This window comes from Coregonus clupeaformis, chromosome 8 (assembly GCF_020615455.1).
Source record: "Coregonus clupeaformis isolate EN_2021a chromosome 8, ASM2061545v1, whole genome shotgun sequence".
Lineage (NCBI taxonomy): Eukaryota > Metazoa > Chordata > Actinopteri > Salmoniformes > Salmonidae > Coregonus > Coregonus clupeaformis.
In genome coordinates this window covers 3,201,849-3,221,848 of record NC_059199.1, presented here as the reverse complement: position 1 = coordinate 3,221,848, position 20,000 = coordinate 3,201,849, and the positions used below count along the sequence as shown (strand labels likewise).

The 20,000-nt window shown below is 44.2% G+C and overlaps 1 protein-coding gene across 4 annotated transcripts in view; it reads left to right on the top strand.

The window, feature by feature from the left end:
• Window positions 1-20,000, top strand: part of LOC121571027 (protocadherin-7) — a 189,945-nt gene that overhangs the window by 84,829 nt on the left and 85,116 nt on the right. For 2 of the 4 annotated variants that reach the window (XM_041882252.2, XM_041882255.2), the window contains exon 2: window positions 13,662-13,884. The exons of 1 other annotated variant lie outside the window; for it this stretch is intronic. In XM_041882252.2, the coding sequence (XP_041738186.1) occupies window positions 13,662-13,884 (223 nt within the window). The remainder of the gene's footprint in view (window positions 1-13,661; window positions 13,885-20,000) is intronic. One more of the 4 variants, XM_041882253.2, reaches the window with a different exon arrangement.

Sequence of the window (20,000 nt, the reverse complement as noted above, 5' to 3'; positions counted from 1 at the left end):
CCCTCCCTCCCTCCCTCCATCGCCCTAGGACTCCTGTTCTCGCTCCTCCCTCCCTCCCTCCCTCCCTCCCTCCCTCCCTCCCTCCCTCCCTCCCTCCCTCCCTCCCTCCCTCCCTCCCTCCCTCCCTCCCTCCCTTCCTCCCTCCATTGCCCTGGGTCTCCTGTTCTCCCTCTGTCTGTCTTTGTTTATTTTCTCAAACATTACTGGTTAATTACTAATTTGTACTAATTGTTTTCTTAATCGCTTGTATCATAATCGTCTCCCTGTCAGAAGTGAGAGGATGGGATATTACGTCCTTCAGGAGGAAATGGAATGTGATTTTTAAGGACGTTTGGTAGTGGTTTACAAGGATTCTGTGGTGACATAGACCCTTGATAGTTTCACAGCGCTGCATCAGAGTGTGGATGGATGGTTAAATTATGTTTGGTTATAACTGGTCTGATACTGGTGCTTAGGTATTCACCTTGATTTTAATGCAGAGAAAAATACCTTCCCTCTACTGGTTTGATCCTCTGTGAAATGGCCAGGAGAATCACAATCTGAAGGAAAAAAACAAACTGTTTGGAATGAGAGATGATAACTATCTACACACACACACACACACACACACACACACACACACACACACACACACACACACACACACACACACACATACTTACATTTATGATACATGCCTGCATCAACACTCTCAAACAGAATGTCTCATTAACAGTTATTCCGGATATTATCTCTCTCTCTCTCTCTCTCTCTCTCTCTCTCTCTCTCTCTCTCTCTCTCTCTCTCTCTCTCTCTCTCTCTCGCTCTCTCTCTCTCTCTCTCTCTCTCTCTCTCGCTCTCTCTCTGTCATGGTCTGGCTGTATGTGGTTGTCATTGAACAGGAGCCCGGGAGGAGATGCCTTCACACCTCAGCCCTGAGCGTTTACTAGGCCTAACATACACAAAACTGTTCTGGGATCAGTGAAATGGGAACACAGAGGACCTTTGTTTACCAGACGTCTGTCTTTGTACTGGTCTGAGAGCACTTTGACATAGACATCAAGTCAGAAGGGTCAATCTTTTGTCTACCTAGTCTTGTGGCCACAGAAACCCATAGTCAACAACCCAAATGGGCATTTGTCATCAACTGTACTGTACTTGGTGGTTTGGCGTTGACAAGTGAACAGCCATATTTACTGCTAGGAATGCTCATCTTGTCTCTGGGGTTGTCTTCGCCATGCCTGCTGCTGACGCCCAGTTCTGTGTCACAACAAACTAATGTTACCACGAGGATGAGGCCTGTCACACACTGACAGTAGTGGGTCAATTCTCAGCCACAGTGTTTGCAACCGTGATGATGTTCGTACTGTACACACACACACACATACACACACGTACACACACACACCTAGGCAGGGCACTGAGATTGACGTATGTGACATGACAGAAGCACACTTCCGTGCACCGTACTATAGACAGGCACAAACACACACACATACTCAAATATGAGGTTGCACACACACACACACACGCTCAGACACACACTCACACACACACACACACACACTCACACACACACTCAAAGTAATGGGTCACTCAACAGTCGACAAACAAGGAGTAATATAAATTGGTGGTATCGTGAGCATGGGGATTGGTAGCCAGACTCTATGGAAGTTAAACCATGGCTGTGCCAGGGTGAAGTTGGTGGAGCATTGGTACCTCTTCACATTGAATATGACACAGAGACACACACGAGCAGCCTAATTATTCATTAGAAATATATAGCTAACCGATATCATTGATTGACAGGACATGGATAGTGAAAAAAAGCCTGGTCCCCCTTCTTCTTCATGCATTATGAAAAACATACTTACCCCTTTAAATCCTATTGTGTCCTACTACTCTAAACCTATAACTCTTACCCTATCAATCATCTCTGCTACTAGCATTTATTTTTCATCATATGACTCCTACAGAGCCATACAGTGGAGACGCATCAACATCCCCATAAAGACTGTATGTATTTGTTAGCGATACTGGCTATCTTTAATCCACTGCCACTCAAAAGCGAACCCCCCTCCTTCCGAAGACACTTCTATTTTCCCATTCAGCTCAGGTCAGAGGTTGGATCAGCTTTTGAAGGCATAAAAGGCGTCCCCTCAGAAGAGTATCTCTGTTACAGCAGTGGCCTAATGCCCCACTTGAAGAGCAATTAAAAGTTTAGCCACAGAAAGTAACCATGTGAACCATGTGAAACCAAAACCATGTGTGATCTTTCCTTTTTTTCTTTAAATCTCAGTGGCTCTGTGGTCTCTCTCTCGCTCCCTTTCTCTGTGGCTCTCGCTCTCTCTCTCTCTCTCTCTCTCTCTCTCTCTCTCTCTCTCTCTCGCTCTCTCTCTCTCTCTCTCTCTCTTCTCTCTCTCTCTCTCTCTCGCGCTCTCTCTCTCTCTCTCTCTCCTCCGCTCCCTCTCTCTCTCTCTCTCTCTCTCTCTCTCTCTCTCTCTCTCTCTCAATTCAATTTCAATTCAATTCAATTCAATTTAAGGGCTTTATTGGCATGGGAAACGTGTGTTAACATTGCCAAAGCAAGTGAAGTAGATAGTAAACAAAAGTGAAATAAACAATAAATATTAACAGTAAACATTACACTCAGAAGTTTCAAAAGAATAAAGACATTTCAAATGTCATATTATGTATATATACAGTGTTGTAACAATGTATATACAATGTATCTCTCTCTCTCTCTCTCTCTCTCTCTCTCTCTCTCTCTCTCTCTCTCTCTCTCTCTCTCTCTCTCTCTCTCTCTCTCTCTCTCTCTCTCTCTCTCTCTCTCTCTCTCTCTCTCTCTCTTTCCCTCTCTCTCTGTCTCTCTGTCTCTCTGTGGTCTCTCTCTCTCTTTGTTTCTCTGTCTCTCTGTGCTCTCTCTGTGCTCTCTCTCTCTCTCTCTCTCTCTCCCTCTCTCTCTCCTTCTCTCTCTCTCTCTCTTTGTTTCTCTGTCTCTCTGTGGTCTCTCTCCCTCTCTCTCTCTCTCTCTCTCTCTCTCTCTCTCTCTCTCTCTCTCTCTCTCTCTCTCTCTCTCTCTCTCTCTCTCTCTCTCTGTCTCGTGCTCTGTCTCTCTGTGGTGTCTCTCTGGCTGAAGGCATGGGGGTACATGCTAATAGAAAAATAGATTTCTCAGCAAAGCGAACACCCATGGGTGAAAAACTCCTACCATAGTCTCTGGCACCAGGGGGTAAAACAGATTAGCCAGACCTTCATGTTGTGGTTATGGATCTTCCTTTGCTCACCTGGGCATGTTATATTTAATGATATATTAATCTATATATCTGATGATATGTTCATCAATATATTTAATGATATATTCATCTATATATTTGATGATATATTCATCTAAATATTTAATGATATATTCATCTATATATTTAATGATATATTCATCTAAATATTTAATTATATATTCATCTATACGTTTAATGATATATTCATCTATACATTTAATGATATATTTCCCAGCTAAACAAGGTGATGAAGGTTCAATAAAGACCACAAGGGAACAACACTAGTGGAATTAACTAAATAATTCAAGGGCATTTGATTGATCGCATGTCATTAGATCATAAAACGACAACATGTTCAAAACGGAACAGGTCAGTCAAAGGGTAAGGAAACATTACTAGTAGTAGCAGAATTGAGTTGAGTCTTTTAATCAGGAAAGGGTGCTTTGAATAACCCACAACCTCTCTGACTACAGTTTTTTTTTTTTAAGTATACGTTTGGCAAACCTGTGGGCTTTCAAAGAGCGATTCGGAACCACCTCCTATGTCTGGGAATGAAAGGCTAGCGGCAGGTAGCTTAGTGGTTAGAGCTTGTGCAGTAACCGAAGTCTGGTTCTAATCCCCAGCCATGTTTGTCGATGTGCACACTCATTCCGCGCCAGACGTATGTCAAGCGCCATTCAGAGGTTGGGTAATCGAAACACATTTCAGTTGAATGCATTCAGTTGTACAACTGACTAGATATCTCCCTTTCCCTTTCCCTTTCACCTACATTACAGCGTTACCCAACATGAGGCACAATAAACAGAGATCACAGAGACACTGGACACTCTGGACAGGTGAGAGAATTTATGGCTGAAAATACCTATGCATTATGTGTCTGAAAGCCTCTCTGTCTCTGAATTTTTTTTTTTTTGGGATCCACTGAAGTGAAACAAAAAACACTTTTATGCATTTCTTTTGACTCGGAGGCCAAAGACTGGAACAAGACACCGGTCTGGTTTTTGGACGTACAGGCGCCTCTTTAATCTCCTTCTCTCTTTTCTCCTGGAGTCTTGAGTGTTGTTTGGCTTTTTCTTGTGGTGTTAGCTTGGAACGAAGCAGACCAGGGGTGGATGGAATGTGTGTGGAGGAGAAGTGTTGGAAAAAGAGAAGTGGATGTAGAGAGGAAAAATCAAGCTTGACGGGGTCAATGCTATCACTCATGGGGAGCAAGACACCTGAGACTCCCCAGGTGGACAACGAGACAGCACCCCTATAACCCCACCCTGCCCTAACCTCAGAGTACCCTTACTCCCATCCCACCCACCTTCTTCCCTACCCTCCCCAGGGCTCCTCCAAAACAGGTGAAGAGTCAACCGTGTTGGGGTATCTGTATCCATCTCTCTAGGTTATCTGAGGTCTGAGATGAGTTAAACTCAGATTGTTTCCTAGGTTAGCCGAGAGGCTAGTAATTAAGTGATGTAACTGAATAGCACTCAAACAGAACCTAACCCCTGCTCATCAAGTCACAATTGATCTACACTCAGACATTCATTCGTAGTGCATTGGTTTCATGTAACTAAAGCAGGAATGTGCTTTCTTATCAAGCTTTATTCCTTTACTATGACTAGATTATGTTTTCACTCAAACCATCTCCCATTTCACATTCAGCACCATTAGCCATGTTGCTTCTACAGTACATTATCTATGCTAAGCTAACCCACTATAGTACATTAGCTATGCTAAGTTAACCCACAACAGTACATTAGCTATGCTAAGCTAACCCACTACAGTACATTAGCTATGCTAAGCTAACCCACTACAGTACATGATATATGCTAAGCTAACCCGCTACAGTACATTATTTATGCTAAGCTAACCCACTACAGTACATTAGCTATGCTAAGCTAACCCACTACAGTACATTAGCTATGCTAAGCTAACCCACTACAGTACATTAGCTATGCTAAGCTAACCTCCCATGTGAGCCCAGTGTTTGTGTGGCGGGGCTAGCACTTACTGTGTGTCAGGTGGCTGTATGTAGCGGGTCACTATCGGGTTGCCCATGGAACATGGCAACTTAATTACCGACTGCCACTTCTGGCTATCATGACCACACTCATGTGTCACTAACTCCTCCTCTTCTCTCTATGCTTTATCCCTCGTTTCCTCTTACCCTCCGTCCCTCCCTCCATCCCCCCTATCTCTCCCTCCCTCCATCCCCCCTATCTCTCCCTCCCTCCATCCCCCTATCTCTCCCTCCCTCCATCCCCCCTATCTCTCCCTCCCTCCATCCCCCCTATCTCTCTCTCCCTCCATCCCCCCTATCTCTCCCTCCCTCCATCCCCCCTATCTCTCTCTCCCTCCATCCCCCCTATCTCTCCCTCCCTCCATCCCCCCTATCTCTCCCTCCCTCCATCCCCCCTATCTCTCCCTCCCTCCATCCCCCCTATATCTCTCTCCCTCCATCCCCCCTATCTCTCTCTCCATCCATCTACCTCTCTTCCTCTAGTGGGTGCTGTAGTTAATGTTTACTCTCCTCAGTCCCAGTCAGGCCTTGGTTCACGGCTAGCGGGTCACCGCCATCCGCCATGGGCGTGTTCAGCTGAAATTACACAAAGCATGTTTTCAACCCCCCTCTATCCCTCCATCCATCCCTCCCTCTGTTCACCCACTTCCCCCTTTCTCGGTCCACAAGCTCCAGAGAAGCCTGGCTTAATTGTGAATTCAGTCATGTGCTAGAATTTGGTTCATGACAAAGTCTTATTCAAAGGATGACAGTGGGGATTGTAAGACGTAGAATTGTAATGTAGCGTTAACATGGAAGGAGGGAGAAGGAAACATTATATATTACATATATATATATATATATCGCATGTGCCTTAGTGACTTGAACAAGAATGAAATGTGTCAGGCAGAAAGATTTGGTGATTTATCATAGCAGTATAACAACAGTTGTTCATTGTAACACACACACACACACACACATCTTAAGAAAACATTCCTGTATAGTGATTAATTCCTATTGATTGGTGGTGGTGGTAATACTAAGAATGCAGAACATAAATATATTCTCATCTAGACAACCTGCTATTCATTCATTCCGTGTTTGGCTGAGATAACAGCATAGATCAACTCAAGCACAAATCAACAATTTCTGACAACCGTTCAGCTCTTCCAGTTAGGGAGTTATGGAGGAAATTAAAATCAAATCGGAGGTCACACGTTATTGACGTGAACAGCACAACAAAACAGCTTTCTCATTGGCTCCAGGCCCCAGTATGGCATGTACCGATAGGCTGACATGTGTTTCGACTTTAGATTCAGGAACTAGCCTGGGAGCCTGAGCCTACCAACCACAGCAACCTCAGACTGAACACAGTCTCTCCCGGTAACCTGTGGCTAGTTCCGTTTAGTCTGTTCATTTGGCTGGAATGACTGAGGCGTTCAATCACCTCTGGCTGACATTGTCAGCGTTCAATCAGTCGTACAGGCAGAGAGGCTGTAGACCAGGGCTTTCCAACCCTCTTCCCGGAGATCTACTCTCCTGTAGGTTTTCAGTCCATCCCCTAATTTAGTGTATCTGATTCAGCTAGTTAAGGTCTTGTTGAGCAGCCAATAAGTAGAATCAGGTGTGTTAAATTAGGGTTGGACTGAAAACCCACAGGACGGTAGATCTCCAGGAAGAGGGTTGGAAAGCCCCACTGTAGGGCTAGCAGGGGCCAGCGTCTAGAAGAGATAAAAAAGCTAATGCTAAATAGAAATGAAAGCCATGCATTTAAAGCACAGCCCCCCCTCAAGCAAGCCTTACACAGCATTGGGGTGCAGTGTGTGTGTGTGTGTATGACTGTGTGTGTTTGTGTGTATGGCGATAGAGGCTGAGGGTGGAGTGAGAAGGCAGGTTGGGGTTAATGATGGCTTTATTCATCACAAAACCATTTGATGTTGCCAATTATTTTAATGATTACTTCATTGGCAAAGTGGGCAAACTCAGGCAGGAAATGCCAACAACGAACAGTGATCCCATTGTACTCATGCGTAAAACAAATCTAGATGAAAGAAAAAGCATTGTGAGTTTGAATTTTGAAAAGTTAGTGTGGGATAGGTGGGAACATTATTGTTATCGATCAATAATGACAAACCTCCTGGCATTGACAACTTAGATGGAAAGCTACTGAGGATGGTAGCTGACTCTATAGCCACTCCTATCTGTCATATCTTTAATCTGAGCCTAGAGGAAAGTCTTTGTCCTCAGGCCTGGAGGGAAGCCAAAGTCATTCCGCTACCCAAGAGTGGTAAAGCGGCCTTTACTGGTTCTAACAGCAGACCAATAGGCTTGCTACCAGCTCTTAGCAAACTGTTGGAAAAAATTATGTTTGACCAAATACAAGGCTCTTTCTCCGTAAACAAATTAACAACAGACTTTCAGCATGCTTATAGAGAAGGGCACTCAACATGTACTGCACTGACACAAATGACTGATGATTGGTTGAAAGATTGTGGGAGCTGTACTGTTAGATTTCAGTACAGCCTTTGATACTATTGACCATAACCTGTTGTTGAGAAAACGTATGTGTTATGGCTTTTCAACCTCTGCCATATTGTGGATTCAGAGCCATATATCTAACAGAACTCAGAGGGTTATCTTCAATGGAAGCTTCTCTAATGTCAAACATATAAAGTGTGGTGTCATTGTCTAGTCATACTGTGCATTCGGAAAGTATTCAGACCCCTTCCCTTATTCCACATTTTGTTACGTTACAGCCTTATTCTAAAATTAATCAAATTAATTTACACACAATACCCCATTATGACATAGGGAAAACAGGTTTTTAGAAATTTTTGCAAAAAATTAAACATAAATACCTTATTTACATTCAGACTCTTTGCTATGAGACTCGAAATTGAGCTCAGGTGCATCCTGTTTCCATTGATCATCCTTGAGATGTTTCTAAAACTTGATTGGAGTCCACCTGTAGTAAATTCAATTGATTGGACATGGTTTGGAAAGGCACACACCTGTCTATATAAGGTCCCACAGTTGACAGTTCGTGTCAGAGCAAAAACCAAGCCATGAGGTTGAAGGAATTGTCCGTAGAGCTCCGAGACAGGATTGTGTCGAGGCACAGATCTGGGGAAGGGTAACAAAACATTTCTGCAGCATTGAAGGTCCCCAAGAACACAGTGGCCTGCATCATTCTTAAATGGAATAAGTTTGGAACCACCAAGACATCCTAGAGCTGGCCGCCTGGCCAAACTGAGCAATCGGGGGAGAAGGGCCTTGGTCTGGGAGGTGACCAAGAACCCAATGGTCACTCTGACAGAGCTCCAGAGTTCCTCTGTGGAGATGGGAGAACCTTCCAGAAGGACAACCATCTCTGCAGCACTCCACCAATCAGGCAATAATGGTAGAGTGGCCAGACGGAAGCCACTCCTCAGTAAAAGGCACATGACAGCCCGCTTGGAGTTTGCCAAAAGGCACCTAAAGGACTCTCAGACATTGAGAAAGAAGATTCTCTGGTCTGATGAAACCAAAATTGAACTCTTTGGCCTGAATGCCAAGCGTCATGTCTGGCGGAAACCAGGTACCGCTCATCACCTGGCCAATACCATCCCTACCGTGAAGCATGGTGGTGGCAGCATCATGCTATGGGGACATTTTTCAGCGGCAGGGACTGGAAGACTAGTCAGGATCGAGGGAAAGATGATCGGTGCAAAGTTCAGAGAGATCTGAATTTCCTTGAGTGGCCATAGCCCGCTCTGGAGAGACCTGAACGATCCCCATCCATCCTGACAGAGCTTGAGGGGATCTGCAGAGAAGAAACTGAGAAACTCCCATAATATAGGTGTGCCAAGCTTGTAGCGTCATACCCAAGACGACTCGAGGCTGTAATCGCTGCCAAAGGTGCTTCATCAAAGTAGTGAGGAAAGGGTCTGAATACTTATGTAAATGTCATATTTCAAATATTTTTTTAGTACACATTTGCAAAAATGTCTAAAAACCTGTTTTTGCTTCGTCATTATGGGGTATTGTGTGTAGATTGATGAGGAAAAAAAATAAAAGATTTAATCAATATTAGAATAAGGCTGTAACGTAACAAAAGGTGAAAAAGGTGAATGGGTCTGAATATTTTCCCCTGCCTCTCTGCACGTGTGACACTGCTAGACAGATCCCTCTATGATACATCATTTGTGGGGGACAACATGTTTACTGTTGCCTTGTTTGACATGGTGTACCGGGACAATACATTTTTATTTTTATTCGTCTCAGGTGCTGCCACCACACACACTAGGAAACAAATTGTTCTGGAAAGAAATGGCTTCTTATGCTATTGATGTGTTTAGAGGAGAAATGGGTTCTTTTAAAATCTCACCAGACCCTCTGGCTATTGCAGTGTGTGTGTGTGTGTGTGTGTGTGTGTGTGTGTGTGTGTGTGTGTGTGTGTGTGTGTGTGTGTGTGTGTGTGTGTGTGTGTGTGTGTGTGTGTGTGTGTGTGTGTGTGTGTGTGTGTGTGTGTGTGTGTGCACTCCATTTTGGTCCGAAAATAAATTATCATTTTGTTTTCCCAGAAAATAGAAGGTAACGCAGGTGAACCGCATTAATTAATTAATTTGCTAATTTCACTTTTTTTCTCTTCCTTTTTCTCGCAGACTCAATCTTCCTCTCTTTGCTTCGTCCAAGTGTTTCTCTCACAACCACCTCTCTACCAATTAATTTAGTAACAGTCGCTTCATTCGAAAAATACATTTTAGGTCAAAACAAGTTTATAATTTGTCTGGCTGGGCTGATGAGACAGTGGATTGCGCAGTCAGATGGAACAGAGTAAATAGGTATTTTAACCTCTAAGGGACGGTTGTGCTAACGTGCGCTAATGTGATTAGCATGACTGTTGTAAGTAACAGCAAACTTTCCAGGACATAATAATAATAATAATAATATGCCATTTAGCAGACGCTTTTATCCAAAGCGACTTACAGTCATGCGTGTATACATTTTTTTTTTTGTGTATGGGTGGTCCCGGGGATCGAACCCACTACCTTGGCGTTACAAGCGCCGTGCTCTACCAGCTGAGCTACAGAGGACCACTTAGACATAGACATCTAACTGCACTGTTCAATTTACAGTAGCTATTACAGCAAAAAAATACCATGCTATTGTTTGAGGAGAGTGCAGAACAAGAAAAAAATGTATCACTGCAACTGGTTTGATACATTCTCCTTTGAAGGTAAATAATGTACTTACATTCAGTAATCTTGCTCTGATTTGTCATCCTAAGGGTCCCAGAGATAAAATGTAGCATAGTTTTGTTTGATAAAATCAATTTTTATATTCAAATGTAGGAACTGGGTTCTACAGTTTGAACCCCTGCTGTCTCTGGCTCCACACCCACCCACCCCGCCCGGCCATCTAGATGTGTGAAAGTTAGTGTATAAGCTAATGAGCATCATGTATGACATTCCTGGGAGTGTGTAAACTTACGTTTTGTATTACCATATCATTTTTGTATGTTCTCTATAGTTATGTCCTTGAAAATGTATTAATTGACCAATTCGGCACATTTGGGCAGACTTTATACAAAATAGTCCAGTATTGCAATGCTTCATTGGATCAATCTGAAACTTTGCATACACACTGCTGCCATCTAGTGGCCCAAATCTAAATAGCGCCTAAACTGCAATATTATATTGTGGCCTTTCTCTTACATTTCAATGGATGGAACAAAAAAATAAATAGAAAAAGTATGTTTTTCTGTTTGTATTATCTTTTACCAGATCTAATGTGTTATATTCTCCTACATTAATTTCACATTTCCACAAACATCAAAGTGTTTCATTTCAAATGGTATCAAGAATATGCATATCCTTGCTTCAGGTCTTGAGCTACAGGCAGTTAGATTTGGGTATGTCATTTTAGGCGAAAATTGAAAAAAAGTTTTGAATCCTTAAGAGGTTAACGTCATAGATTTAGCCGGTGGTAATTTGTGGAATAGACACCGGCTGGAATGCGATGTTAACCAGTCAGCATTCAGGATTAGACCCACCCAATGTATAATCCAGAGTATAGCACCTAATTTGCTTCTGCTGTTTGGGATCGATGTCACGCATGCCTCAGACCTTTGTTCTTTGGGAACGAGGCAAGGAGGGGTGGAATAGGTTTTGATATCTAAATGTCATTTAGAGCGTTAAATAAATAGGACCCCGTTCTGGGTCTTAATTTTAATTATGCAACAAATGAAATTCCTATGAATATTTATTTCAGTTCAGTGTTGATTGTAATTACATGGAAACATGATTTACTGCTAAGATTGCTGCATTAGCCAGGGAGAGAAAAACTGGAGAAATAAATACATAAATTAATTTTAACATGCAGAGAGAGGGAGGACACTTTTCCCCAAATGGCTTATGGGATTTTTTCATTATCAAAAGAAAAATAGTCACTAGCCTCCTCTCCTTGGCTGAGATTCAGCGGCGCTTGAAACATTAATTGTTTCTCAATACCACAATAACAAAGGGGGTGTCATTTCTGTGGGGACCTGTCGCAGAACGACCAGTGTGTGTGTGTGTGTGTATGTAAGACATTTTGATGGAGATGTCAGGTACGTCTCTTTGTCCACAGTGGTGACAAATTCAAGGGTTTGGAACCATGGTGCATATTAACGTTGTAATTGTTAATAATGATCTGTGGTAACTGATATCAGTCTGTCAAGAGAGAGGGGAGAGAGAGAGAGAGAGAGAGAGAGCGAGCGAGAGAGCGAGAGAGAGAGAGAGAGAGAGGGGAGAGAGGGAAAATAGAGGGAAGAGAGAGGGAAGAGAGAGAGAGAGTGGGGAGAGAGGGAAGAGAGAGAGAGAGAGAGAGAGAGAGAGAGAGAGAGAGAGAGAGAGAGAGAGAGAGAGGAAAGAGAGAGGGAAGAGAAAGGGAAGAGAGAGAGAAGAGAGAGGGAAGAGAGAGGGAAAAGGACAAGAGCAGCGATAGAAAGAGAGGAAATTGTTTGAATAAAGGGCCCCTGCTCTGTTTAATATTCTTGTGATGAAGTATGAAACGAGGGAGGACAGAGGGAGAGGAGGGCGGAGGGGAGAGAGGAGGGGAAGAGGTCCAAGGGGTGTCAGTATGGGACATGCACAGCTACAGCGGAGCTGTGACTGTATCAAATTAATGAATCTCATTATGTAGTTATGCCATTTATTCTGGTAATGACCAAACTAGCCATTAATTTGTTGCCTCCTTCTGTCATTCTCTCTCTCTCTCTCTCTCTCTCTCTCTCTCTCTCTCTCTCTCTCTCTCTCTCTCTGTATTTCTGTCTCTCTGTCTCTCTCTCTCTCTCTCTCTCTCTCTGTCTCTCTATCTACACACACACACACACACACATGCACACGCACACACACACACACGCACACAGAGGTAGACCTATCGTGATGGACAGTGATTTCTAGTACACCCTTTCCTCGAGCTTCGTCAGTTGTTCATGCAGAGCTTTTCTTTGTTGATCCTGCAGTGTGGAGGGAGAGGCCTCAGCATTAATGACATGTTCACTCACTGCTTAGTTCACAGACGGCGCTCGATAATGCGTCTGCTGCAACTACCTCCACTGTCTCACTCAGCCTCAACGTACAGTATATATCAACCTATCGCTCCTTCTTGGAATTGTGTGTATGTGTGTGTGTCCTTCCTTCCAAGACTTGGTGTTATCACCTACCATATGGAGCCTTTTTATTCACCTTGTCCTCTTTCAGTACGGAAAGTGAACAAAGCGAAAGAGGCCATGGCTCGTCCTTAGCTGTATTTAACTCAATCGGCTAACTAGCTGTCACCCCTTTAAGGTTTTCAGATGCTGTCAGAGTAGTGAAAGTTCCTGTGTGTACTACATACATGTCTTTTATAAGGCGTTTGGGCCTTGCTTTTTTTTTTTTATATAGAAGGATGTTATTGTCCAGCCATAATATACATTCCCCTGTGTTAGCCACTCCTATCTGTTGTTTGTTTGTGGACAGGTTTTCGGCCTATGACGTGTAGCTTAGAGCGTTATGTCATAGCATTTGGCTACCAGACCCTTCGCAAAGCAAACTTTTGGAGTTTGCGGCAGTTTGCCTTGTGCCAAACAGCTGTAGTCAGAAAAAAATTAACACCCCCTACTTCGACTTGAAGTGCACCAAGGTCTGTCAACTCCCTTTATTTGTAGACCCCTAAGAGCCTCCTCTTCCTCTGTTGTATTGTATACATACAGTATGGTATACCTATAGTACATACAGGACTCACTATCCCCTACATTTACCTCATTTGTACTTAAACTGTAACCGCTAAACTTTTGTAACTTAACCCCGTGTCCCCTGTCCCACGAAATTGAACCCCCCCTTTTCCCCGGGCGTCCCTCCCTCCCTCCTATAGTCCAGCTAGTGACCCCGACGCCATCTTATTCTCTCTTGTAGCCGTTCCGCCGAGTGACCTTCTCGGTGGTGAGCCAACCCCAGGACCCCCACCAGCAGGGATCGCTGCAGAGCTGCTACGACAGTGGGCTGGAGGAGTCGGAGACGCCCAGCAGCAAGAGCTCTTCGGGGGGCCCCAGGCTGGGTGCATTGCCCCTGCCCGAGGACAGCTACGAGAGGACCACACCGGATGGCAGTGTCGGTGAGGCAGAGCATATGGAAAATGGTAGGGGCAAACACTAAAGAGCAGATAGAAAGTACGTTACACATTGAGACATATATTCTACACAGAGTACATAGGTGAACACCAAGGCAGATACAGGCACATGCAGATGTTTTATTCCCAACGTGTAGGAGTTCTTGTGTGTAGAGAAAGAAGGTGGTATTGTGCGTTATGGGTGTGAGGTTGATTTTGAACAGGGAGGTGAGGTCTGGATCATTAGGGAGTGTTGGACATACCCTCTGGACATGAATACTGCAGCTGGTGCAGGTTGAATTTAATTTGAGACCAGGTATGCATTCATCAAGTGAATATAATCTGGAGCACAGGCAGCTTTTGCTTTAGCCTTTGATGCACGCTCCTCGACTCGTCTTGAAAGACCTGGGTTAATTTGATTAGGTTTGAGTAGATGTAATAACCTTATGAATTTATTTCCATATTAGATCAAGGCCTTGGTAGTTCATCTTCCGGTATGTTCTTTGGACCGCGTCCCCATCCCCTTGCCAGTTGAATTTCATCTGGAGCTACTGTACATCTACCTGGCCTGATTGATTTTCTACACCATCTTTATTTGAAATTTGGTTTGTGAAGGCTGAAGTAAAAACACATACTTTCCCACCTTCCATTGAATCCATCGGAGGCATTGAGCTAGATTCTAGAACAAGCTAACTGCAGCACAGATGGATACATGATGGTTCACTGTCTGACGGTGATTTATTTGTCTTGATTTATTTGTCTATAATCAGTCATCTGCAGGTGGAGCTGATTCTCTTGTAGATTTGAAAGGGATGGAAGATACCCCAAAGCATGCTAGCCTAGCTTTCTCCTCAGGCTCCATTTCTACCATGGTTATTTAGCTGATACTTTCAGTTTACACACTGTATTATGTGACCTGGAATCAAAACCACAACTCTGGTGTTGTGAGGCGAGCTGTTTTATCAAGCCATTGCTGAATCTGCAGTCCTAGTTGATGTATTCTGTGGCATGGGGAAAACCAGCGAGGGTTTTAGAGGTAATGGACCCACTAATAGTCTGGTTTAGATCTAACAAGCTGTGGCCCGTCTTAAGACTGTAAGCCTGAGCAGGGCGGCTTTACAAGTGGCTGAAGATGAGAATATTCAAATTGCATAAATCTTCTGTGATTTCCTTCTGCAATGTTTCAAGGCTTTGTGTCCCACAGTTTATCTGAGGGGAAGTCAAACCTTGTCATTTTGACTGGTAAGGGCATATCTGCAGTCCAAATGAAGTCATATTTTCATAATTAATAATCTAACTACATTTCTATAACGGCGATACGCGACCGGAATTTGACCTTCAGGTTGTCAATCTGGCTGACTGAAATAAACCTGAGGACAGATATACCAACAGACAGACATATCCAGAAAGAAAGACAGACAGATCCAGACAGACACACAGATCCAGACAGACAGACAGACAGACAGATCCAGACAGACAGACAGATCTAGACAGACAGATCCAGGCAGATCCAGACAGATCCAGACATACAGACAGACAGATCCAGACAGAAAGACAGATCTAGACAGACAGATCCAGGCAGATCCAGACAGATCCAGACAGATCCAGACATACAGACAGACAGATCCAGACAGATCCAGACAGATCCAGACAGATCCAGACAGATCCAGACATACAGACAGACAGATCCAGACAGACAGGCATATCCAGACAGACAGACAGATCCAGACAGACAGATCCAGACATACAGCAGATCCAGACAGATCCAAACAGACAGACATACAGATCCAGACAGATCCAGACAGACAGACAGATCCAGACAGACAGACAGATCCAGACAAATCCAGACAGATCCAGACAGACAGACAAATCCAGACCGATCCAGACCGATCCAGACAGATCTAGACAGATAGACCGATCCATACAGACAGACACAATGTTCAACTCTGGGTGTCTCAAATGAGCTTTTTAATTTTGCCATTCTCTGAGAACATTGAGGCTACTTAATGTAGATTAAAAACGATTTGTATGTCAGATTGCTCAGGCCTACTCAGTGTGGGTTGGGGGCTGCCCTCAGGGGATTTAAGGCCTCTCATTCAGACAATGGTTACCCATTTACAGGCCAAATTAGCCGCAATTAAAGGCTCGTTTCAATTTGGTCTGCGCTTAAAGTAATTGGAATGAAGGAATCAATATGAGACAGGCAGATTAGATCAAAACTGGGATCTGCCTATCAATCAAATCCACTGAGGTCAAAAAGAGAAAGAGTTGAAAAAACACACACTTTGTTGAAAAGATTGAAATGAAAGTTTTTCATTACTGCTGTAGAGAGCAGTGGAGGCTGCTGAGGGGAGGACGGCTCGTAATAATGGCTGGAACGGCAAAAATGGAATGGCATCAAACACCTGGAAACCATGGAAACCATGTGTTTGATGTATTTGATACCAGTCCATTGATTCCGCTCCAGCAATTACCACAAGCCCGTTCTCCCCAATTAAGGTGCCACCAACCTCCCTGTGGTAGAGAGATCAGTTTTGCATTGTGCTTAGTATTTCTGTGGTCTTTCTATTGCTCTATTCTTCTTTGTGGGAAAAAAAAAAAAAAACGTCAAGGTCAAACACGGCAAGGTAGATGAATGGTAGCCTAGCCACTACACACAATCTTTAGGAGGATCAGTTCATTTGTTCTGTGTGTGTGTGTCCTTATTGCCATTGTCTTCTCCAGTGTGTGTGTTTCTCCTAGTTGATGTATTCTGTGGCATGGGGAAAACCAGCGAGGGTTTAGAGGTAATGGACCCACTAATAGTCTGGTTTGGATCTAACAAGCTGTGGCCGTCTTCAATGTGTGTGTTTCTCAGATCCCTTATTCACCTCTCTACACCACAAATGTTATCTATATCTCTAATATCTATCTAATGATATATATCTCTAATATCTATCTTTTCTCAATTGCTAGAATGAATTACAATTTACTACTCTCAGTCCCAGAAACTTGCCTGCGACAGAAAGCTTACACTTTGGTGCAGTATCTTTGCTGCTTCCGCTGAAAATCCTGCAATCAGATCGCTTATGAGTTCAGACCTCGCATTTCTACCTCCAGATGTAACTTCCTGGTTTGGAAGTAGATTATTGGCCAAGGCACTATAACCATTCCAAAGGGAGGCTATGCTGTTCTACTGTTACCCTCATGCAGCAGTGCTACATTAACTCGCTGCTAACCCGCCGTCCATTAAAACGGGGAGTTTCTGTGACAGAAATAGGGAACAAAAGTTAGCAGATGGGCGCGGTGCCGTGTAGAGTCGGCGCTGCGGCGTCGTTAGGCTCTGGTCGTTAGGTTTGCATGAGAGATGTTTAGTGACGGTGGGAGCGGTGCAGTGTCTTTGTGTCGCCCCGCTGAATCTGTCCTCACACCCCCGCCGTCTGACCAGAGTGTCGGGATTAAGGTCAGGGAGGGGTGAAGAGGGAAGGAGGAAGGGGGAGTTAGAGGGTTCACGATGCACCAGGACTGTCTCAGTCTGGTTACTCCATCTTTGTGGAGAAAGGGGGTTTGAAATGTATCCTGATTCACACCAAGAGGAGATAACGTTAGCTGTCAAGTGCATAGAGAGTGTAGATCAGAAAATCCAGTAAATGGCTTCACATTCACATTGAATTATGCTAGTCATTAAACTCCCAACTCCCCAACTCCTTCCATGCCTGCATGGTCATTTTGAAATGTCACACGGTTGAGTCTTCCAGGGAGGTGACAGTGGAGATTGAAGGTCATCTTCACAGCTCTCTCTCTCTGCTATAGTCCGTTATTCCTGCGTCTATGCCCACCCGCCGTGAGGTTGAGTGGCATCCTTGGGTGCCGGTCAGTTGGAGTTCTGTTTGGAGAAGTGGGAGGGCTTGTTCTGAGGCTCTGGGAGCCATGCGGGAAATCCCGGCTCTCCAACGTGGTCATTGTCACTCGATGATCAAGGTGACGGCACAAGGTGCGGTCCACCACCACTGCGGTCCCCTCTCTTGTTCTCTTCTCTCTCATTCTCTTTTTCTATCTCTCTACTTCTCACCCCATTTCCCATCTCCCCACTTCACTAACTAGTAACTCAAATGCTTTCTTCTATGATCGGCGCATTCCATTAGAGTGAGAACCACCCATAAAGTCAGAGGTCAGAGTTCAATCACTGCACAGCTAAGCATTAGAGTGAGAACCACCCATAAAGTCAGAGGTCAGAGTTCAATCACTGCACAGCTAAGCATTAGAGTGAGAACCACCCATAAAGTCAGAATAACTTGATGCTGCCGATGTGTGTCAGAAGTCAGAATTCAAACACTCCATTAGACAGTTACGGATGGCCAGTGATAGTGTACACTATGGTCTCAGACGGGGTGTGGGTGGGGTAGGGGATTGGCAGGACGGCATGGCCAGTGATAGTGTACACTATGGTTTCAGACATGGTGTGGGTGGGGAAGGGGATTTGCAGGACGGGATGGGCAGACATTCATTTTCTCATTTTCTGCATATTGATCCTGAGCACTGTGAGACATGTGAATGTTTCATTTCTCATTATACATCGGCAACCAGCACATCAAGAAAATACACCTTTCCTCATTGCACTTTCATCTGTAACGTGTAAAGCGTTAGATAAGAGGGGAACCGCTCTCGGCGGTTGAGTTTGTAGGATCTGTTTTATGGTATTTATTAGACATTAACTTGTAGTGTTTGTGTGCAATAGATTATAGATGGCTGGCTGTTACAGGGGAGCGACTATATGAGTCATTTCCTGTGTGAATGTAGCCTTTCCAGCCTGCTGGTGATGTCTAAGTTGAATGGTATGATCATTGATTTATACCAGTCATCATATGGCTTTGGCCAAGTGTATCTTTATGTAGTGAAGTTGCACACTACTGCATTCTCTCTCATTTGCCCAGTTGGGTGTGGTAGATTGTAGCTGAGAGCTAGCAGTTAGCTATGGCTAACAACTAACAGATCTGTGTCATAGAGTAGCACTACTGCTAAGCTAGGCTAAGCTAAACTCTGTGTCATAGAGTAGCACTAACAGCTAAGCTAGGCTAAGCTGAACTCTGTGTCATAGAGTAGCACAACTACTAAGCTAAGCTAAGCTAAACTCTGTGTCATAGAGTAGCACTACTGCTAAGCTAGGCTAAGCTAAACTCTGTGTCATACAGTAGCACTAACAGCTAAGCTAGGCTAAGCTAAACTCTGTGTCATAGAGTAGCACTACTGCTAAGCTAGGCTAAGCTAAAGTCTGTGTTATTTAGTAGCGCTATGAGAGACAGAGAGAGAGAGAGAGAGAGAGAGAGAGAGAGAGAGAGAGAGAGAGAGAGAGAGAGAGAGAGAGAGAGAGAGAGAGAGTCACAGAGAGAGAAGGGGAGAGAGAAAGGGTGGGTATGAGAGAAATATAGTATGTTATGTAAAGTTAGGAAGAGCAAAGGTACATATAAACATTCCACTGTTAGTCTATACCTGCTGTTTATGAAGCGTGTGACAAATAACATTTGATTGATTCGATTTGATGTGTGATGCCAGAGAGAGGTAAAAAGAGAGAGAGAGAGAACTAACAACGTGTATGTTTGAGGCGAAGGCTGAGAGAGTGAAAGAAAGAGATGCAGATAGAGAAGTGGTGGGTGCTGCTAGCATTAGCATGCATAGAGCGGCGTCTCTTGATTTGGCTGCGTTGAGACATCCTCTCTTCTCTCCAGGCTCTTTCTCTTTCCTCTCTGTCCTGCTAGGTGTTGAGAGGGAACCCTCTGGGCGCTGCCACTGGTTCACAAACATCATTAAGCGCTCCGGAGCCCTGCTCAATGCAACGGGATATACAAGTGCCGCATCGTACCGTAGCATTTATCAGTCAGGTTCATGCTTCAGGCCTTTCTCTCAGTCTGTCTGTCTCCCTCTCTTTCACGCTCTCCCTCTCCCCCCTCCCTCCTTCTCTCTCTCTCTCTCTCTCTCGCTTTCTCGTTCATTCCCTCTGTCTCACAGCCATGTTTTCTGGCTGCCCAGAGAAGCACAGTAGATCACGATGTTGTTGTTGTCTCTTCACTCTCTTGTGTCCGTCAGTCTGCTGCTTAGGCTGGTTATCAGTGAGTGTGTGGCACGTCGTAGAGAAACTCAGTTCATTAAGCAAGCCCCAATCCGAGGGC